Source organism: Bos indicus, chromosome 9, assembly GCF_029378745.1.
Source record: "Bos indicus isolate NIAB-ARS_2022 breed Sahiwal x Tharparkar chromosome 9, NIAB-ARS_B.indTharparkar_mat_pri_1.0, whole genome shotgun sequence".
NCBI classification, from domain to species: Eukaryota; Metazoa; Chordata; class Mammalia; order Artiodactyla; family Bovidae; genus Bos; species Bos indicus.
The window spans coordinates 66228941-66252561 of record NC_091768.1 but is presented as its reverse complement, the minus strand read 5'-3'; the positions used below and the strand labels follow the sequence as shown (position 1 = coordinate 66252561).

At 36.4% G+C, this 23621-nt stretch overlaps 1 protein-coding gene across 5 annotated transcripts in view; it reads left to right on the top strand.

The window, feature by feature from the left end:
• PTPRK (protein tyrosine phosphatase receptor type K) overlaps window positions 1–17990 on the top strand; it is a 612566-nt gene extending 594576 nt beyond the window's left edge. For all 5 annotated transcript variants that reach the window (XM_070795548.1, XM_070795550.1, XM_070795547.1 and 2 more), the window contains 9 exons: window positions 2465–2619; window positions 4695–4830; window positions 5046–5195; window positions 6036–6209; window positions 9425–9556; window positions 9699–9824; window positions 12556–12719; window positions 13240–13375; window positions 16488–17990. In XM_070795548.1, the coding sequence (XP_070651649.1) occupies window positions 2465–2619; window positions 4695–4830; window positions 5046–5195; window positions 6036–6209; window positions 9425–9556; window positions 9699–9824; window positions 12556–12719; window positions 13240–13375; window positions 16488–16541 (1227 nt within the window). In that variant the 3' untranslated portion in view covers window positions 16542–17990. The remainder of the gene's footprint in view (window positions 1–2464; window positions 2620–4694; window positions 4831–5045; window positions 5196–6035; window positions 6210–9424; window positions 9557–9698; window positions 9825–12555; window positions 12720–13239; window positions 13376–16487) is intronic.
• The last annotated feature ends 5631 nt before the right edge of the window (window positions 17991–23621 follow it).

Here is a 23621-nt window from a genome sequence, read left to right as displayed (position 1 = left end):
TTGAAGTTATTAATATAATCAGAGATGTAATGTGGATAATCATGCTCACTAGTGTCCAACATTTTTGGAAGCTCTAGGAAATTAAATAAGACAACAAAAGGAATAAATGGCAAAACTATTAAAAAGGGTGAAATTATTTTAAGGTGTAATGATTTTATACAAAAAAAAGCTAGTTAGAAAATTTAAAAAAAGAAAATCAAAATTAGTTAAGTGACTAATTCAAGACATATTTCATTATATTATTAATAAAGATATAGATTTTTAAAAATCTCTTTCATAATAACAAAAATTCTTAAGTGTCTGTTATTGTTGTTGTCCAATTCTTTGTGACCTCATAGATTGTAGCCCACCAGGCTCCTCTGTCCATGGAATTCTCGAGGCAAGAATACTAGAGTGGGTTGCCATTTCCTTCTACAGGGGAGCATTGCAACACAGGGATTGAACCTACATCTCCTGTATTGCAGGCAGATTCTTCACCACTGAGAAACCTGAGAAGCCCTCTGAAGGATCTAGAAATATATTTAGCAAGAAAAAAAACAGGTCCTAAGTGAATAAAACCATTACAAATGTGTTGAAGGACACAAAGATATGAATAAATGGAGACATGCCCCATGTCCCAGAATGAGAATACTTGGCATTAATACCTCCTTATGGAGTTGATACAATACTAATTATAACATTCAGTTCAGTCGCTCAGTCATGTCCGACTCTTTGCGACCCCATGAATCGCAGCACGCCACGCCTCCCTGTCCATCACCAACTCCCGGAGTTCACTCAGACTCACGTCCATCGAGTCAGTGATGCCATCCAGCCATCTCATCCTCTGTCATCCCCTCTTCCTCCTGCCCCCAATCCCTCCCAGCATCAGAGTCTTTTCCAATGAGTCAACTCTTCACATGAGGTGGCCAAAGTACTGGAGTTTCAGCTTTAGCATCATTCCTTCCAAAGAAATCCCAGGGCTGATCTCCTTCAGAATGGACTGGTTGGATCTCCTTGCAGTCCAAGGGACTCTCAAGAGTCTTCTCCAACACCACAGTTCAAAAGCATCAATTCTTCAGCGCTCAGCCTTCTTCACAGTGCAACTGTCACATCCATACATGACCACAGGAAAAACCGTAGCCTCATTACTAGGGTTTATTTTTAATTTATTTTCCTCATATAAAAAACACTGGAAAAGAGTAATTTTTTAAAAAACCATATATTTGAAAATTACTCAGGAAAGTTTAAGTAAAATGAAAAATAAGAAAACATGCACTGCCAGATATTAAAATTTTCTAAAAAGAGCAATACCCTTACAGCAACTCCAGCAAAAGGATCAATGCTGAGGAGATGGTCTTTGAACAATGTATGGCCTTCCTCAGTAAAGTTGACTTCAAAAGTACTTAAGAAAGTGATTTTACTTGTATGATTCCATAGTGATGTTTATCATTGTTACTGTTATACTTATTTGTTGAGCCCTGCTTTGTGTGGGGTTTTGTACTTGGAACAGAAAAGAAAAAGAATTATAAGATGTGATCTCTGGCTTCCAAGGCTTTGGTGATATTTAGGATAGAATCTAAAGATAAAATTTCTCATTTAGTTCATTTATTTCATGCAATTTTTTCTACCTTTTCTGAGGAACAAGTGAGATTGAGATTTCACAGAGCTCATAGTAGAGTTGTAAATATATAGACTATAGTGGTGCTTGAGGGGCCACAAATGTGGATTCTTAAAAATAAACTCTGCAGCATCTCATATGAATTTTCCAAGTGCTGTTCATACAATCTATGGGCTTCTTTTAACAAAAAGGAAGGGAAAAGTTTGAAATGTGCATTTAAATGTCTCTCTAAAAATTAACCCAATAGGAGAAAAGCACAGCGATGGATGTTTGCTTCTTTCAGTTTGTGTTTTTGTTGCTATAAATAATCCTTTGTGTGCTGATTTATTTCACAGAGTTAAGAAAATAGGCTGGCCAAAGAACAGTTTAGCTGTCTGTATATTTTTACAAACCCATCTAGAGTAGCACTGTTCTGGAAAATCCCTACATGCCATGCTTCAAAACCATTTTCAACATGGATAAGCAAAGCATTAAAATCTCTTTGTGAGGTGAGAAGCAGAAAGTTGCTTTTATACACCACTTGAGAACTCAGTGCGTTGGGTCAACAGGGCAGCATTTTAACTTCCCATTTCTTCCTTTTCCCCTAATCATTTTATGTGTTGTCATTCCAAATAAGGAACAGACTGTCAGGGTAAATAAAATTTACCCAGACTTACAGAACTGAGCAAGACTTCTTATTTTCTTTCTTTGGCAGTTGTCTGAAAATAAAGGTAAGCTCCTAGGCCATGTCAGCATCCTTTTTCAGCAAAAGCAGTATTTTTGATAAATTTCTTATGTTTTTTCATTGTCAGTCAGGTCTAGTACCCATGGTTGTCTTTAATGGCTCTATTTTGGTCCTTGAAAACACTTCTTTATGTCTTTGCACAGAGGGGATACAATGAGATCCGTGAAGTTAAACAGTTCCATTTCACTGGCTGGCCTGACCATGGCGTGCCCTACCACGCTACTGGCCTCCTGTCCTTCATCCGGCGGGTCAAATTCTCCAACCCTCCCAGCGCTGGTCCCATCGTTGTGCATTGCAGGTGAGTGGTGGTCCAATCGACATTGACTTTGTGCAGCCAGCTTTTTTAAAGTATCCAAACAAGGCTTGTAAACACAAAAACTAATGCATGCTTACAAGGTTCCAGTTTGCAAGTATAACAGATAAGGTAAAACAGCAATAAAATAAAAGTTAGCTTCTAAGGAGGATATAAAAGAAACTTCAGAAATAAATGCATTCATCTTAATGTGTGTAGTATTGTCCATAATTGCGAGTGTAGAAACTCTGCCTTTTAGTGGCAACATCTGCATATGTGTTGTGGTTTTTTTTAATCACTTTTGCAAAGCCTATATAGTATGGAATAGTAGGTAAAGCCAGAGAGTTCTTGCCAATGTAGTAAATTCCTAATAGAATCCCAGCTTTTAGAACTATATTTGAGGCATACAAAGTTATTAAACGGCCTAAATTACAAGAATTTGTGCTGTAAAACATCTACTTCAAGAATTTTTTTAAAAGCCATCCCTCAGAGGACCTTGAAAACTACATTAGTAAAATCCAGCATATATATGCCAGAAAAATGTGAATATTATCCAGACTTTCTTTTGATTAGAAACTTCTCTTAAAACAAGTACCCAGAGACACTAAAAGCAAATTACATGGCCTCATTTTGAGATATGAATAGAAAAATATATACTGAATTTGAAAAGCTTTTCCTAAATGCTGCACACCATTCTCAAATACTATCCCTTCCAAGGTACATAATAGGTTGTGCTTAAGCATTTTTCTTTCCCTGAAAGTCCAACCTATTCAGTATTTAAATGACCACATATGAAAGGGGAAAAATAAAACAACAAAGAATGAAATAAAAGTAAGGCGTCTCATTAGGATCAGATACTGTGTACCTTGAAAAAAAAAAAAAATCTACAATTCAATCCTCCTCAACAAATCTGATGTACTCTTCAATTACTTTCCTGTCTCAAACCCTGGGAACAGTGACTGAGAAGATGGTAGGCAAGAAAAAGAAACAGAGATAGCCACAATACCTTTGACTTAAATTTCTTAAAGAACAATTAAGTTTAAGAGAAATGACCAAATCCAGACTTCAAAGAAATAATGTTAATAGTCTATCTGTGCATTTAGAAAATGAGATAAATGGGTTTTCAATTATGTAGTGTCTTGACTTATCATAGAGTTTTCCTTTCCTGTGAATTGCCTGCTTCAGTAGTGCTCCAACAGTCTCAGATATGCTCTCGAAACACAAGTGTCATTTTCTACTTCCACTTGGGCATCTGAACTTACGGAAGAGAGGGAGCTGACTACAAAGTGATTTTTCCATAAAAATCCAAACTATACCTTTTTGCTCCATTGACTTATATGTATAAAACTGGAGAAATCTTCCCAATGGGTAAAATAATCAACAGTATATTATGATTCGACTACTGAATTAAATACAGGAAGATAGTATTATCTTTGTGACCTGTTAAGAATTATATTTCATACTTAACAATTTATTTTCATTTTTTCTTTGGATCACCATGTAAATATTCTTTCTACTGTTGGTCTCCTCCCCAGTAATAACGAACATTTTCATCCCCACCCTCACTATTAACACTTCCCCTGAAATGTGACTCCTCAGATTTTCCATTTAAAGGTTTTAGATTAATGTTCTTTTGCCTTGACCAGAAATTGTCTTCCTAAGACAGCACCGCTGCATTTTGCTAGAGTGCCCACAACGACATCAGTATGAGTCTTTCTATCTCAGATGAAATTTTAAAGCATAAATCCATTCCTTGATCAATTCTATGAGCTTGAAATTTTTGTAAAATGAAGACTGTGTATAAGAGCTGTGAAACTTCAGTGCCATCTATACATGATTTTCAAAACACAATTTGATTTACAAAGTTTATATTTTTTAATTTGTTCCAATTCTCAGTTTACACCAAAGTAGGTTCTCTACATTGAAGCTATTTGTTCATTAACAAGCATTTACACAATACATACAAATTATGTCTTATACTTTGTTGAATCAATTTGATTCCACTTATTTGAAAATCGGATGGGTCTTTCAATTTGTATAGACATGCTTCCTGCAGTTCTTTAGATCTGCTTATTTTTCAGTGCTGGTGCTGGACGAACTGGTTGTTACATTGTGATTGACATCATGCTGGACATGGCTGAAAGAGAGGGTGTTGTTGACATCTACAACTGTGTCAAAGCCTTAAGATCTCGTCGTATCAATATGGTCCAGACAGAGGTGTGTTGATTGTTGATTAACCTCAGGTGGTCTTTCTTGGTTTGCTTTCCAACATTTATCAAACTAAATAGTAGGTATTTGTCCCATAGAATCAATAGTAACTCATCAAGTCATAGAAAAAATATTGGTATTTTTATTAATATTTTTATATAGAGAAAATTCTTTGATGACAGGAAACTTGTATTAAAATATGAAAATTTTATTTCTTTTGATAGGAACAGTACATTTTTATTCATGATGCCATTTTAGAGGCCTGCTTATGTGGAGAAACTGCTATACCTGTTTGTGAATTTAAAGCTGCATATTTTGATATGATTAGAATAGACTCCCAGACAAACTCTTCACATCTCAAAGATGAATTCCAGGTATTTATTATTTCTAGAGATTTTTTATGAGTAACTTATTACAATTTGTCCTGGACATTCCTAATTCTTCCAAGGAATGTCTTTCAAGTCAAATTTATAACCTTTGACCCTATTTTAAGTATAATATAATACATGTCTCTTTCATTATACAGTTATACAAAGTTATAGAGTCAACTTTTGTATTAATGAGCTCATATCATATCTGCTGTATTTTGAAGGACGAATGAATTCAGACTCAGGGAAAAGTATGGGGAAAAGGTACCATAAAAGTCAAATTTAGTGATAATTTGTGTGTATTTACAATCTTTTTTAAAATGCAGTCTTATAGATTTTGACCTTCTGTGTCACTCAAGCACGTTAATAATAATAGCTGGAGTTTGTGCAAAACATCATCTCTAAATAATCCCAAATGTTTTCACTGCCCTTAAAACATCCCCAAAACTGTTGACTATGAAATCAAGAATAACTCTAAAAACCTAATACTTTGATTCTTTGCCCAGTGCTCTTGGCCATAGCGTGTCCTCAAATCTGGCACATTAAAATGTTATTACAAATTATAAATTTGATGATGGGGCATCATCATGGGCTGCTCTGACTGCATTTTCTTTGGTTAGACAATACCTTTCGCAGGTTGCTGTGTTGTTTAGCATCCCTTTCCCTTGTCACTTCTCAGGCTTTAGGAGCTTTAACTACGAAGTCTGTCAGCCTGTCATCATGGCAAATGTCATTGACTTGCACAAATCCTTTTCTTTTTACTTGGCCTCCTAAATGCCTGATAGATCTGTGTTATGCTATGAAATGGGTCACTGTCTTTTAACCTGGGTTCCCTTTTCTTTCCAGACCTTGAATTCAGTCACCCCTCGACTACAAGCTGAGGACTGCAGTATAGCATGCCTGCCAAGGAACCATGACAAGAACCGTTTTATGGACATGCTGCCACCTGACAGATGTCTGCCTTTTTTAATTACAATTGATGGGGAGAGTAGTAACTACATCAATGCTGCTCTTATGGATGTAAGAGACTGCTCTCTTTGTTAGTGTAAAATGTAATGAAAAGCTGCAAAATTGATGAACACTGGCTAGGTTCTCTTTTCAAGAAAATTTAAATGGCCTAAAAAGGAAAAGTAGAAACATTCATTGTAATACAAAATTTTTTGGACAATGATTTTGAATTTCCCTTACAATGGTTCTTAGGCACTATAAATTTTAGGCTTGACTATAAGTTTGACAGTTGATTTTCAATTGTTATAAAGTTTTTGTACAAGAAATATCTGCAGGTGATAGTTTTCATCCTGGTTATTTTCAGGAAAGAGAGTCATGCTTATCTAGTTTGAATATAGTTGGGAATGAATTTTTTAAATCACAGAGTGTCATATTCTACTGAAATTGTGTTAATTTGGAAACTTTCATCTCTGACACTAATAATTTATAGCTAACTAATAATTATTCCAATAATTTATAGCTAACTTGTTTCATTTATTATTAATTAATAAGATATAAGCGAAGGCATGGAAGATACCATGTTAACACATCAATCATCATGAAAAGAACTCTCTTGCCCTACTCCAGTCTTTGTATTGTAGATGGTACAGCATGTACTCACATGTCAGCATCCCAAAGACACACCAATATGGAAATGGAATTTTAAAGTAGTCTTTTCCCATCTTGTTTTGCTTACCTTGGGAAGAAGCAAGAAGGGTTTTAAGTTCAGCATCCTTTTGGTTTATCACCTTCCTTCATAGGCATCTCTAGTTTTTGCCCTTTAGACTATGGAGCCTTAATAAGGAGAAACCAGAGTCAGGGTTCATTCTTGGGTGATGAATAATGAAGCTTTCTAAGTTATTGCTCCTACTGAGTTCTGCAAAATTAGTTTCTGATAGTAGAGGCTTGTCAAAGCCTATGTGCCACTTCTAATTTTCACCCAGTTACTTTGCTTTTCTTAATTCTACAGAGCAGAATAGTTTAAAGGTAAGCTCAAGTGGAAAGCTACTACTCTTGCTGTGACCAGAGTCTTGCCTAGTTATTACTCTTGTCCCCTGAAGTCACACTAGATCCTCATTATACTTTTTCTTGCCTTTTAATCATCTGCAAAGTCAAACATACTAAATATAGAGAAAACACACAGACCTTTTTTTTTTTTTTTTTTTTTTCTGAGTCAGTCTATGTTTAGAATGAAAAAGGGTGAGAAAAAGAAAATAACATTGGGAAAGATATTTAGGCATTTTTTGTCTTTGACATCTCTTTTAAATTTTTTAATTTCCAGGTGGTTTTCTGGTCAGTATGAAGACAGAACCTTGTATTCTATGTGTTCCTATCTTCTGTTTAACTCACTGTGATTCAACACATATATTTTATAGTCGAAACTGCCCTGTGGATTTGGTAGTGTGGTTGGGACTACAGAAAAGTTAGGTTTGGTTTGGCTTATAAGAACGGGGCTCATTGTTCAACACTCTCACCTTCCCTTCCTCTCTACCCCATTGTAAGTGTCGTACACCCTTTCTCATGCCTGTGAAGATTATGAGGTGTGGCCAAGAATCATGTGATATCAAACCCTTAGATGTACTCTTGCACTTAGAGAGGAAAGAAATAGGAAATCTTCAGTCTTCTCTCATATCGTCTTCTCTTCTTCTGTCTCCCCACCCCTATGACTCAAAAAAGGAATAAAAGGCTTTTCATCTCCCTTGACTTACTTTCCTATGGAGCAGACATTTAATTGGAAGGAAAGTTTATTTCTTTCTTCTGATCCTTTCTCATAAGCCTTCATATCTTCCTTAGGAGGGCACTCACCCCAGCTACAGGTGTGACTTTTTGAGGTCTTAAGGTCAAGTAGAAGCTGTTGGTGAATTACTGTCTCCCCAGATTTATCCTGTAGTCATCCATGGAGTGAAATGCTATGGTTAGCAGCATTTCCCAAATGGTGATAGAATCTATGAAGCTCAAAGGTCAGTTTCTACACTAGTGTTGAGACACCTGAAGGAATTAAAGAGTAATATGATAAAACTGAGTTAGCAGATCACTGACAATTTTTATCAGCATTAAAGAAATCTATCTCAGGCAGCTGTCTAGTTATATTTTTACAAATACTTAGTTTATTACATAGAAATATATATTTCTGTTTCAGTGTAGATCATTAGTCTGTAGAATGACAGATTATCTGGCCAGATCAATCTATCCTCTTTCTGGGAAGAGAGAATGCATTGTGTCCCAATCAGGGGGCCTTGGGTCAATAAGGAGTCATTCCCTCTTACCTGGGGCCAGGGAATGCATTAGTTTTACTCTGTGGCACTTGAAAAATCTTTTTATTTATTTATTTATTTTAATTGGAGACTAATTACTTTACAATATTGTAGTGGTTTTGCCATACATTGACAAAAATCAACCATAGGTGTACATGTGTTCCCCATCCTCAACCCCCCTCCCACCTCCCTCCCCATCCCATCCTTTAGGGTCATCCCAGTGCACCAGCTCTGAGCACCCTGTCTCATGCATTGAACCTGGACTGGCGATCTGTTTCACATATGATAATATATATGTTTCAATGCTATTCTCTCAAATCATCCCACCCTCACTTAAATGATTGAAACTATCATTCTGATCATTGATATACATTAGAAATTCCTAGAAAACTATGGGATGTGAATTGCCTACAAGATGTGTTGATAATGTCAATATAAAATAAAAGCACATGAGTTTGAGGCACATGTGGTTTTTCTTATTTGGAGTGGAGAAGAGCCAGCCAGACAGTTCTATAACAGTTGATAGCTGATAGACATATATTCATAGACAGACACACACACAGAAATTTTATGTCTTTGGAAGACTAAGAGCCTTCTAAACTTAGTCTTCTAGACTAAGACTAAAACAGCCCAACAGGTACCTCACAAAGGATCTTAGCCTCAAGAAGTTTTTGGTTGGTTTTTTTTTGTTGTTGTTTTTGTGTTTTTTTTTGGTATTTGTCGTATATTTACTTTTATCAACAAAATTAATTCTTGGCTTGAATTGCTGCTGAGGCATCAAAAGCATACTATCAGACTGACTACTTACTAGTTGCAGTATGTTTCAGTGGTCCAAATCTGTTATTCCACGGCTGGAGCAGCAGGCTGACTTCATCTCCATATGAAGATGTTGAGTCTCCCCAGCCCTACCTTGAAGTGTATTGAATCTGCTTGTACAACTGATTATTCATTCTAAGTTATTATTTTTCCCTGTCTACCTTGTTTTTTTCACAGAGCTACAGGCAACCAGCTGCTTTCATCGTCACACAATACCCTCTGCCAAACACTGTGAAAGATTTCTGGAGATTAGTGTATGATTATGGCTGTACCTCCATTGTGATGTTAAATGAAGTCGACTTGTCCCAGGTTAATGGTTATGGGTTTCTTTTGTATACTTACACATGACTTAATAAAGTAGTAATAAAATGCTAACATCTGCTTTATGCTATCCTAATTAGAAAAAAAATAAGGCTCATTTTATTTTTCTTTCAAAAATATTCACATCTAGGGCTGCCCTCAGTACTGGCCAGAAGAAGGGACGCTACGATATGGTCCTATCCAAGTGGAATGTATGTCTTGTTCAATGGATTGTGATGTAATAAACCGAATTTTTAGGATATGCAATCTAACAAGAGTAAGTCATTAATGCTTTTAACTGAATTGATCGAGAACAGGTGATTACAAACATAGTGTGGTACATTTCCTTTCAGACAAAAGAGAGAGTAAAATTAATAGAAATTATATAATCAATCCCAAAGCTACTAATCATCTTATGATTTAGAACGGCAATAAAAATGCATGCTAAAGACAGGAAATCAGAAATCCTGGAAGCTAGGTTTCTGGGTCAGTTACTAGCCTATTGTATTCTATGTGGAAATCAAAATGCAGATTCCCTGGTTCAGTTGAGTTTGATTGTCTGGGCCTGGCCTCTGAGTATATGTAGATTTATCTCAACGTTAACTTCAAGTCTTATTAGCATTGATATCCAGCCCAGAAGAGGTATGCAGTTGAAAAACAGGAATATAATATTGATGACAGGAGAAAGTGACGTGTTGGATCAGCCATTATAGAAGGGATCTGTGTCGCTATTCCAGTTCTGCTTAAATCACATATGTCCCTGACTCTCCTCCTACAACTCATCTACAATTTCATCGCTCTGAATGGCTCAGCCTCTGGCTCTGCCCAGATATGTAGCTCGATGCAGTGCTGCTAGCCCTTGCCTTTTCCCAGCAGCAAAGTAGCAACTGTCCTTCGGGAACCTTTCTTTCCTTGATATTTCCTGTGTTTTGCCATCAGTGACAAACTGCCTGGGGTCTGTCCTTCAAAAGACCAAAAAGTACTAATAAAATCTGTCTAGATTATGTAACCACATAGCAAGGAGAATTTGAAAAGAAATCAGTAGTACCTCCCATGGAATTATGGAATTTTCTCCTTTTTAAAGACAAAGATTACTCTTTTCTAGAGCAGCAGTTCTATGTACGTGTATTATTTTCAGTGTGTAATTAAAATTGTCATGTTACAGTGTTCCTCACATCAAAATGACTATATGTGCTTCTGATTAATGTCTATATGTGTATAAGTAGAGAATAAAATCATATCCAGTTCTATTGTTCATTTCAGTGGGGGAAGAAAAGGATAACTTCAATCATGTCATAATACTCATGCATATCTTAGATGTTAATTTAAAGAATCTCATTATGTCTGCACATCTGTTACATTATGGTTCTACTAATATTTTAGCTGAGAAACTGTAGCTACTAAACTAAGAAAGTAGAACCTACCTGTTAATCGAACTGTTTATATGAAAAATACTCTAGGAACAGGAACTGAAATTTGTTTTACTTTTTTTGGGGGGGTCAGCATATTTATTTTCATCTATATTTGGTACTCAAGCACTTATTAGTGTGTGATTTTTCTTTCTTTTCCTATTACCATTATTTAATATCTTTCACCTCACCATATATTTAGTATATGCCAACTAGAGGTTGGGTGCTAAACTCGGTAGTTCCTTGTCCCACCAAAGGATGTATGACCCTTGCATGTGGAGCTTCAGGTCTGATGCCTTATGATATGGCTCACTTGCACATACAAATTCTTCCTTGTATTTTCACTTGAGGGTTTAATGTCTTGATTCATTTATTCAACAATACTATTACTTGGAAAGTAGTTTTGCTAGGTTCTAGTGATAAGAGATTTTAAGGGAAAAAGAGGTTTTCTTGTCCTTAAAGAATTTATATTTTATCAGGGAAGATAAACATTAAACAACTTGTACAATCATTTATCTACAAATAAATGAAATTTTTATAGAGAAAAAGTACAAAATACAGAGGCTTTGGGTGATCTAACAAAGCTGGATGATCAGAGAAGACTTCTTTGAGGCCATGATATTTAAGACAAAATTTGAAAAATTAGTAGGAGCTATTTGGGCATGGGATAGCCAGCTACCTTGGTTTACACAGGACAGAAAGTTTTCCTAGAATACATGAATTTAGGCACAAAGACCAGAAAAGTCCAAGGCAAACCTAAAGCAAGTTGATCACTCTGTTTGGGACTGAGAAAGGCAAAGGGTTCCGTATATGCAAAGTTCCCAAGATAAGAAATGACTTGGTAAATAGATTAAGAGAAGGCAAATGTGTCTAGACCTTGACTAGCTTATTAGAATAAAGGGAAATTGAAGGAAGAAGTGGAGCCTTATCATACAGGTATTTTTAAATGATGGCAGCAGTTTGGGTTTTATGCTAAGATCATTTGGAAGATATTAAATCAAGAAGTGACATGATCATATTTGCATTTAAATCATGATGTCTACAATAAGAATGGTTTGAAAGGATATCAAAGTTTGTTCAAGGAGATCAACTAGGAAGTAATTATTATGATTTGTGATTTGAGAATACAATGATATCAGTGGCAATAAAGAAAAGATGAATTTGAAAGTTATTTAAGTATAATCATAGTAATTGATTATTGAATATGGAGTATCAGGGAGAATCTTATATGAAGATAATTCTCATGTAATTTAGAATCTTCCTGCCCTGGCATGTACATATTTTGGACATTCATTAGCTAGATTCAGTCTAATGTGTCATTTATGTCATAGTGTAAATTGGTATGAAACTTGTTTGCACTCTCAGTCTCTAAGTCGTGTCTGACTCTGTGTGACCTCATAGACTATAGTCTGCCAGACTGGAGTGAATTGCCATTTCCTCCTCCAGGGATCTTTCTGACCCAGGGATCAAACCAGCATCTTCTGCATTAGAAGGTGGATTCTTTATGACTGACCCACCTGGGAAGCCATGAACCTTTTACTTTCTAGTAAAAATTCTAGCCCTAACTTATTTACATAGAAATATTTTTTCCCTCAACAGCCACAAGAAGGTTATCTGATGGTGCAGCAGTTTCAATATCTAGGCTGGGCTTCTCATCGAGAAGTGCCTGGCTCCAAACGGTCATTTTTGAAGCTGATCCTGCAGGTGGAAAAATGGCAGGAGGAATGTGAGGAAGGGGAGGGCCGGACGATCATCCACTGCCTGTGAGTATGGCGTCTTGGCTGGGCCATTCAGGGGGCCATGGTGCTCGTTCCATCATTAGCCTTCTTTTTTTCCTCTGCTAAAGAGTAACTCCCATCTTACAGACCTCAACTAGATATTCTTCTAAAACAATCTTCCTGTTTCACAATTCTATAATTCACTACTACAACTTTTGTATTTTTCAAACTGATTTTATATAGTTATCATATAAGCTCTTGAACACTACTCTAAGTAACTTTTCTGATTTACACTATGCACAAATCTATAAAAATCTCAAAGTATCTAGCTTGCAGCAATCTATGCCTATAGCGTGTCCCGGCCCTAAGCATAAGCTGTTAATACCATCCTCAAGTATCTTCCTCTCTGCCCTCCACACAAACATGTACACATGTGAAGCAAAATTAAAACACAAGGGGGAAATTAAAAACATAATATTTTCTTTTCCAAAACATATATGATTGTGTGACCTATGGTCACCAAAAATGTCCATCTAGAAAACACCTTTGTTTTCTTTGCTTTCAGAAATGGTGGCGGGCGAAGTGGCATGTTCTGTGCTATAGGCATTGTTGTTGAAATGGTGAAACGCCAAAATGTTGTTGACGTGTTCCATGCAGTCAAGACACTAAGGAACAGCAAGCCAAACATGGTGGAAGCCCCGGTGAGTCACGGTCTTGGATGCTGAAGTGGGGGGTAGAGGTTAATCAGTCATATACCTACTTGTTGATCTGACTTCATTCCCAGGGAATGAAATATGTAAATGAGTCTTTGTGGGGACCTTCCTGCTCTAACTGATGAATTGCCAAGTAACTCCTTCTACACCCATAAGCTTAGTCACATATTGTATAAACTGCTAATGATGAAAACTAATTTCATTTAACTTGGAAAATGTATAGGATTTTTTTTTATTTTGAGCAATAAATATTTGTTACAGTAAACTTCGATAAATGGTTCTGTAATAAGAAAAATCCTGTCATCTCGGTTTTATTCTTGGTATTTCTTAAAGCATATTGAGTTAACTGGTAAAACATTTTGAGGGATATACTTCTAGATTGTATCTAGCGCTTTAGACACCCAGTGTTTTTAAAGGGCAAATGCAATTTATTTTAGTCATTATCTATAATTCCTCCTTTCTGGTCACATTATAATTTTTTAAACTATTGCCATTGATAGTTTTCACCTTTTACCAATTTTAGATTGTAGTCATGTGATTTTACTTGAATTAGCCATGGCTCATAAAATCAAAATTCAGATTACAAAATAAGAGCAGGGAGGTGTTAATATGTGTATGTAGGAACTCATCTGTTTGAAGCTATGTGCAGAGGAAGAAAGCAAGTTAAACTTTTAGCATGTTCAACGTCTAAAGCGATGTCTGTGAGTTATACATATGTGAATGGTGGGAATAGGTCAGGAGCAGCTGTGTAGTTTATGCTCACAGAGAAGTAAACCAGAAAAACCAAGACATCATTGTTGCTTGCCCTACATTTATCAAGATGATCAGATAACTAAAATGAGCAATTCAATAAACCTTTAAAGTATTTTCACCACTTCCTGCTCATGGATTGTTCACACAAGTGGTACGTTGCTTCCTGAGACAAAATCTGAAGAGTTACATTTATACGGTTTCATTTTTAAGAGCAAGTCACAGACTTCTTCCCCTTTGACAAGTCTTCAAAGCCCCTGTCTTCCAGCTCATACCTTAGGTATTGCTGTATCCCAGTAAGATGGTAATGGCTTTGACCGGGGTGTTGGCAATGGAGATGGAGGAAGGCGGATAGATTTGAGGGATTTTTAGGTAAAACTCTGAGGTCTGTTTACAAAATGGGCTGGTAATGGTTAGGTCTTTAAACTCTCTGCCTTCTGAATATTTTTTCATATAAGTCTGCCTCTGTCTCTCAGATCAAGTCTTCCTAAAATCATCAGCAAGATCACTTCTGGCCTCAGAATTCAAATTATACTTCCAAATTTAACTGATTTCTTACTGTTCCTTAAAAAAAAAAAAAGCCTATGATTAAACTCTGCCATTCTAGAACCTTCTTGCTACTAAGTCACTTCAGTCGTGTGAACCCACCAGGCTCCCCTGTCCCTGGGGTTCTCCAGGCAAGAACACTGGAGTGGGTTGCCATTTCCTTCTCCAATGCATGAAAGTGAAAAGTGAAAGTGAAGTCGCTCAGTCATGTCTGACTCTTAGCGACCCCATGGACTGCAGCCTACCAGGCTTCTCCATCCATGGGATTTTCCAGGCAAGAGTACTGGCGTGGGGTGCCATTTCCTTCTCCCAGAACCTTCTTAAGAGTTACTATTTACCTTTACACTCATGTCCCATGAATCTTGTCTAAACACCCAGTCCTTTGATTTGTTTTTAATCAAGGTTAATGATTAGTTCCTTGTGATGCTGAATTGAACTGACGAGTTTGGTAAGAAAATACAGAATGTAAACCAATTTGCTAGAGACTGATTAAAGAGATGTAACTGTTCACAAGCACTTTTTGGTTCTTGAGGTGTACTTGCCACAGTGGTAGACTAATTTAAATCACACCTACTTGATAATTAGGGTAGGATTGATAATAGGGTAGGACTGCTTGGGGAAAACTTTTACTTCCCTCTTTTATTGCTCAAGATACCCGAAAGTTCTCTTTTGAAATAGCATGAGTTTTAGATTGTTTTCTAATTCAGCCTAAATTTTACCCACTTGGACTGAATTGAGAAGATTTTACTACATGTTACAAGTCATAATTTGTAATGCAGTCTCCGAATTTTTCTAAATTCTTCATAACAGAGCAGCATATAGATGGACTGAGAGGAAAAGCGGTTTTAACTCAAAAAAGTTTTATTGTCAGCCAAGTTATCTTAAATAAAGGCAGCAGAAATAATTTTTCTGATAAAAGTAGGCTCAGAAAAAGTTAGGAACCACTAACCATTTTTGAAACTTTTAATTAAATACTCTGGTGGAACAAAAAACTATGTCAAAAATTAAGAATTTAGATATTCACATATGTAAGTCAAATCATTATGCTGTACACCTTAAACATAAACAGTGCTATATATCAATTACATCTCAGTAAAACTGGAAGAAGAAATTAAGAATGTGGAATTGTGGAATGGCAGTTTGAAATAACTGGCTTATTTATACCACTAAGGAAAATACATAAAGTGTGGAGAAAAATTACTTGCATGTTCACTCTAGGATTATTTAAAATTAATAAAAAATAAATGTCATCTTATAGTCAATCCATATATTGGACTTTATGTATATTAAAAGAGGTGTTAAATAACATGAGAAAAAATATATAACAATGCTAAACAACAGAAAATAAAATATAAAATCATATCCTCAAATATAGGTATGCAATTATATTTATTCTAAAATACTATTTCAAGCATGCATTAAAATGGTCTGAAGCTAAGGTAGAATTTTAAAACAGTTATTTCTGATAATAGATTTATAGAAACTTTTTCTGATTCGTAATCTTTCTATACTTGGAAATTTTTCTGTACTGATCAGGTATTACTGTTATAATCAAATAAGCAATACTGATGTTTTTTTAATTTGATACAGAATATGAGGCAAAGACAATATATATTTTTACATCAACTTCCTTTTTCTTAAACAGCAATCATTAGACTCAAATGTAAAATAGTATATGCCTTGATGTTAAACTTGTCTATGGAAAAAAAAGTTCGTAATTCTTGAATAATCTAAATTGAATGTGTTCTCCATTCTTTGCCTTTTTCTTGACTTCAGTCCACCTTTCTGTTTTAACATCTTTCAGGAGCAGTACCGTTTCTGCTATGACGTGGCTTTGGAGTACCTGGAGTCGTCTTAGTTGGAGACTTCAGAGTGCATCCCAACAGAACCCATTCATCTGTTGAGCCAGCAGCTGTTGTACCTGTCACACCTGTGCAGAAAGATTTTAATGTGGGGGGGTGGGGGCGGGAGACTTTTACATTTGAGAGGTAAAAGTATTTTTCTTATGAAGTTGTGTATCTTAATAAAAAGGACTCACTCAATTAGTTTCTATTACTGTATGAGAACATCAACATTTCATGCCACATAAATTATATTTCATAAGCAGCAGATTCACATGAAAACTTATCAGTGTTTGTACAGTGAATAGGCAGCGTTTTCTCTCCTGGTTTTGGTACAGCAGCCAACACGTGTTGCATGAATTAATACTTTCTTTGTGGCATTTTTCTCCCTTTTTCAGATAAAAGATGTTAAAACTTTCAAGGAAGAAGAAAGAAAAGCTGTGCAAATTCATAGGAAAGTTCATTTTTTATATGTTTCAAGTGTAGCAGATCTCTATATAAATATATAAATATATATAACTGGCTTATTTTCTTTTAATGTGCAATGATGGATGGATCATTTAAAGTTCTTTCTTAAAAACAAAAAACCATAAGCCAAAGACTCAAGTGTAAATATGTCTATATGGAGAAAGCACATTATATTTATTGGTTACTTACATTCCTTTTTTGATGGCTAAAATACTACCACCACACAATCTTTTTTTTTTTTTTTTTTTGAAGAAAGGTTTTTCTTTCACTAAAATCAATTGTAAACAATTTTTGTAGATTATTTTTTGTATGTTTAGTGTAAGTAGAGGATAAACTTTTTAATTCATAAATCAGGAAGCAATGTTCTTTAAAGTGATTCTCTTGTGTACATGCTTGTGAATTAAATTTATGTAAAACACCTTGGCATTTGGGTCTTTTAATGTAGGACCAAATTAAAACATTTTGCTGAAAATATATAATTTTTCATGATTTCCTTAGGTCAGTATGGTTTGGTAATCATTATAAGAACTGCACACATTCAAAGGCCTTGCTGTTGACTTGTGTAATGTTGAACATAACCTTTAAGCATCATTTAAATTTTAAAGGGATTGGTCTTTTCAGCCTATGACCAAGCACTGGTCAAAAAATCAAAACTGCAACATTTATGCTTCTACAGTCAAGTGTTAGCAAACTGTAAACTGTCAAGGTGATCCAGTGTTTCTTTTGATGTTTACATGCACAAGCTTTGAGTTCTGAGCAAGGTGTGAACGAATCGATGCCAGATTCCTATTTTGTGCATCATCATGGGATTCTCAAGTGAACCTTTTTAAATGTGATCTTGTACACTTGCTCCGTGTAGCTGTAATTTCACATCATCAGCTTGCAGTTTGTTATTGACTAAAGCATTCTAGTATCCTCTTTTTAGATTGCCAGTTCATGACATGGTGCTTATGAAGATTTAATTAAAGTAAGAGTGAAATAAAACTTTTATAATTACAGCAGTTATTGTTTACACATCATTTTCTCCCCTTAATTTTCATGCCTTCACTCCCAAATAAATACCCTATTCTCCGTGACAAAAGTAGACAACATGAAATCTATTAAAAATAAAACTGATGTCCAGATACAAATTTCTTTCATTTTTACTCTTTAACTTGAATTTTCAAAATTCCAAATGAGTGGAGAGAAAAAAAGGACAGGGAATTAACACCAACTTTTTTTTTTTAAGTTACTGTATTTATATGTCACTACCATTTTATGTAATATAAATTTCCTTATTTCTCCATATAACACAAATAGTAATTGTCATCCCAATTTTACCAGTGATAAAATTGAATCTGAGAGGGTAAATGTTTTGTCAACAGATGTAAATCTGAGTCTGAGGCTTCCCTAATGACTCAGTGGTAAGGAATCCACGTGCCAGTGCAGGAGACATGTGTTTGATCCCTGATCCAGTAAGATCCCACGTGTCACTTAGCAACTAAGCCTGTTGAGCTGTACTCTAGAGCCTGGGAACCACAACTACTGAGCCCATGCACCATAGAGCCCGTGCTCCCAAACAAGAGAAGCCACTGCAATGAGAAGCCCACACATAGCAACTAGAGAATAGTCCCCACTCACCACAACCAGAGAAAAGCCCGTGCAGCAATGAAGACCCAGCACAGCCAAAGAAAAAAGAAAAAAATCTGAGTCTGATAAATTACTCTCTTCCACTGAACACATTGCTTCCCCGATGGCATGGCAAGGAAAATTTGGCACTTCATTCTTACTGTTCCTCATTAATTGATTTTCTCATAAAGCATTATCATTATGGCCATCTTCCATTTGCTTTGTACATTATTAAAACATTTGTGACGTTCATTAGTAAGAATTTAGATAAGGGAACTCATCTTTTCCTAGGGAGACTAATTTTCATTTAAACACGGATGCATTTAACAAAAAAATTACAAACTCACCCAAGATTGGGTTTCCCAGTAATGTTCAATGTTAATTGAAGGATTCTGCTTTGCTACATGACCCTGATTTCCTTTCTAGTCACAGGATTAAACTCACACCTAACCAAAGTCACCAAGAATACTACTGACCACAAAGCTCAGAGGTCTGTGTGGCCTCCAAAATTCAAGCAAAGAACAAAAGGAGTCCTTTTTGTCTCCAACAGGAAATAAAAATGTCATGCTTGCTCTGTACAGGCACCACCACAGAGGCCAGTTCATCCAGAGACACTTGGATTAGGGAGAAGGATGGGACACTAAATCTGTTTTTTATTTTAATACTCGTATTCAAAATTGATACTTTATACTATTGTGGAGTTCCCTGTGGAGTCCATGTCCATGGCCATGTCCCACTCAGCTGTGTCCTTCTAAGCAGGAGATGTCTTGGTAGAATTCTTAAAAAGTGACCATGCTTTTCACAATTAAAGGCCTCCTATGTCCATGTCAGTTACTTCTTAAATGGCTGTCATAATATGGAATTTTATAGATCCCTTTCCCATGTATTATCACTAGGAAAATGTTGGAAGTGGGTGGGCAGAGACACACAGCAACTGAGAATTTGAGTTCTAACCTTAAAAATAAGTTTTCACCTTCTTGTCTGAGCTGCCTAGCCTTTTTTCTAATATTTAGTCTTTAAAGAAAGAAAAGGATTTTGCATGAATGTGTTGCTGTTTTGCAAACAAATGGTCTCTAACATTGGGAGATACACAAAAAGGAAAGTATTTCTACCTGGACCAGGAGAGAGAAAAGACATGTTTACCTCTTTACTGACGAGCTCATTTACTATTCATCTGGAGATCTCTTGGGTTCCAGGTCCTTACGTAATAAGCTTAGAAGTCAGACATCAACAGTTGCTCCCTCTCAACTCTGCTCTGTTGCCAGAAAATGGTGTACCTAAAGTTCTCAGGATCTAAAAACCTTACTAGACACCTACAAATGTTAAAATGCAAGAGAGAAATATCTGTAGCCCAGCTACAGATAAGAGATAATCTGTTAGCTTTGCAAGACAATTCTTGATATATGCCTAACTTTCATAGGGGAGTGACATATATATGTATATTTTATTTCTATGCACTTGAGTAAGCATTTTTTACACCAAAATAGCCAGAAATTAATATACTGTCCCATACCTTGTGTAATATGTAGAATATTTACTCTATAAGATATTTCCATAGGCAGACATGCCACAACCTTCCTAAATTCATTTCAGTGTTTTAGGAAACACCCCTATTTAATGTAAGGGTGATAAGCTATTTTTATCAACACTGTCATAAGTGAAGACAGAAGATAGCTGACTGGGCCTCCTGTTAGGATTTCTACTTACCTATTATTTCAGAAAGTCTTCCCACAGCTTAGGGAAGCTTGGAGTGGGAGAGATACTATCTTAATTTGTTCACAACTCTGCTCTATTCAAGCGGTCTGCAGAGTATTAGATTATCTCTCTGAAGCAAAAAAGGAAAGCTCTGTCTTGAAATCTGCTTTAAGTAAGCTATAAGTGGCTTCTAGAATATAAATTATCCAAAAATCAATGGAAATATGGTAGATATATGACACTTCTGAACTTCCAGCTTTTTCCAAAGTGAACTGAAATGCTAACCTGGAAGATAACAAACACCATAGAGATACTGTTATCAAATTCTGAAAAAAAAGCAATGGAACTGATTTCTAAACTGTTGAAGCAACATAAAGTCACTATGGAATATCAGCAAGCTTTCTTTAATATTAAGATCTGCTCAGGGAGGGAGTGGTAGGGAGATTTTATGACAAATACCATCTCTTTATCATGCACTTGCCAATTGTAGAAAGGCAGTTACAATACTTGAAATCTAACCCAGAAACTTGTGTGCTGATTTGATCTGATGTCGTGTTCATTTCAACTTAGTCTTATATGTTTTATCAATCTTAAATCAGATAGGGGGTATATAGCATTTAGGACAAAAATACAAACCCTCAGTATGGATGAACCTATAAGCCTATTATACAGAGTGAAGTTGGTAAGAGAAAAACAAATATTGTATATTAACGCATATATATGTTATCTAGAAAAATGGTGCTGAGGAACTGATTTGCAGGGCAAGAATAGAGACACAGACATAGAGAATGGATTTGTGAACACAGTGGGTGCAGGAGACGGTGGGGCCAATTGAGAGAGTAGCACTGACACATACACATTACCTTGTGTAAATAGCTTCCTTCCCTCCGCACCCCTCCAGGTCCTCACAGAGTACCATTCTGAGCTCCCTGTGTTATAGAGCAGCTTCCCATTAGCCATCTATTTAACACATGGCAATGTGTATGTGTCAGCCTCATTGCTGGTTAGCTCAGTTGGTTAGACCATGTGTGAAATAGATAGCTAATGGGAAGCTGCTGTACAACACAGGAAGCTCAGACTGGTACTCTTGTGAAGACCTGGAGAGTGTGGGGAGGAAAGAGAGTGGGAGGGAGGGGATATATGGATACTTATGGCGGATTAGTTTCCTCCCTAACAACAACGGAATTTTTATAATATCTGAAAACTGAGGGGACTTCCCTGGTGGCTCAGACAGTAAAGAATCCACCTGCAATGTAGGAAATGTGGGTTCGATCCCTGGGTCAGGAAGATCCCTTGGAGAAGGAAATGGCAACCCTCTCCAGTACTCTTGCCTGGAGAATCGCTTGGACAGAGGAGCCTGGTGGGCTACAGTCCATGTGGTCGCAAGAGTCGGATATGGCTGAGGGACTGACACACACATGGCTGATTAACGTACGACAAACCAACACAACATTGTAAAGCAATTATCCTCCAACTAAAAATAAATTTTAACAAAGCAGCATAAAAATATACAAACCCTCAGTACTCAGATGCAATCTAAGTAGATGCAGAATATGAAAAGCAAACATATCTAAACTGAATCACCAATGAGTTATTTTCTTAAATAGATGTTAGAATACACAGATGAACAAAGGCCATGCACTCCCACTATGTTGCATGGTCTAAGAGACAAAATCAAACTGGGAAAGTAGAGAAAACAAGATCGTTATGGCCCCCACTTGTTATTTTTGAGAAAGAGGAGATGCCTGCAGAGCCAGCAGGGTACTCTGAGTGAGATAAATAGGCCAGGTATATCATTGCGGTTGTATTATTACAGCAGACATCTTTAGCGTATGCATTTTTGTAGGGATTGTTTTCATCTCTACAAAAATATATCTGCCTCCATTTTTATATTAAAACACATATTCCTTCTGTTCATTTTGCATTTCCTTCCTTTCAGTTGAAAAATGGATAGTACATATTCTGCCATCTTCAGCTCTGCTACAAGAAGCACAATACCATGAAACTGATGATAAACTGCTGCTTGACATGGGGACCAGAGGGAACGATGTGAGGAGGCCAACTCCCACTTGGATGTGAAAGTGGACCTGGACAAATGCCCAAAGAGAAGGGCATCCATCTCCCAGCAGTTTGCTGCATGGGGATATGGGCCCTACAGTGTCTCCTCTCTCAAGAGGGTGTGGAACTCTAAACCTTTGTGTGGATGCTTAAAATTTTTGAATATTAGCGACCAATTAAATTCAAAACCAAAAATATGCCTCCAGCCCAACTCTGTAAAAAACAAAATTAGTCAGGAGGTTTCCTCTGGTTGTCTGTTGTGACCTCCACTGTAGAATAGCTATTGTTTTACTTTGAATTTTTTTTAAATGTATTTTAAAGAAACATGAGTTTTGGTTGTCTTTAAGTAGCTATCAGAACTATTTTTCATACCTGTTCTTGGTTTATATTTACCTTATTTTCTCACATATTTTTCTGTTTTAAAAATATCTGTAGTTGAGTCTTGACTCTAAAGATGAAAAAAAAAAAAAAAATGAATGTCAGTGTCTCTGGTCCCTTCTACCTGGACTAAATTCAGAAGAACATATTTCAGAGAGTAATTCACACATTTCACCTAACAAAAAGCCCCAAAATGATGACTAGAAGATAATTCTTCTGGAAATAATAATATTGAAAGCTCAAAAGGGGAGCCCTTGTTCTGTGAGCCGTGGGATGGCCTGACCTTAGTCACAAGTGCAGTAAACCATCTGTGGAAGCACCACCTTCCAGATTGTGATGGTACACGCTGACTTCCATGGCAGGTGCAAAACAGTGTGGGCTCCTGCCAGCCCACAGTGGGGACCTGAACTCCAGTTCCATAAATCTAATTATCTGAAGCACAGTCAACAGACTGGAATTGATTTCTCTTCACCTTCATGTTATAATCTTGGCATGATAAAGTAAGTATTTGTTAATCACTTGCTTTCCAGTGTTAAATTCTGTATTGCCAGAGTGTTCAAATGTGGTCACTGAATAACTTCACGTAAGAAACCTTCATGAAGTCATGGAAGTATGAGAGATATTACAGATGATCAAATCCAAAGCCCTTAGGATTTAGCCCTGCTAAATTTAAGAAATTAAAGCTAACAGGAGTCATGTGTATTAGTAAAGGATAAGATAAAAAATATTTTAAGTTTGCCCACCATTAGTCTTCATTACCTTTGTTATTGCTGCTCCTGCTGCTAAGTCGCTTCAGTCGTGTCCGACTCTGTGCAACCCCATAGACGGCAGCCCACCAGCCTCCCCCATCCCTGGGATTCTCCAGGCAAGAACACTGGAGTGGGTTGCCA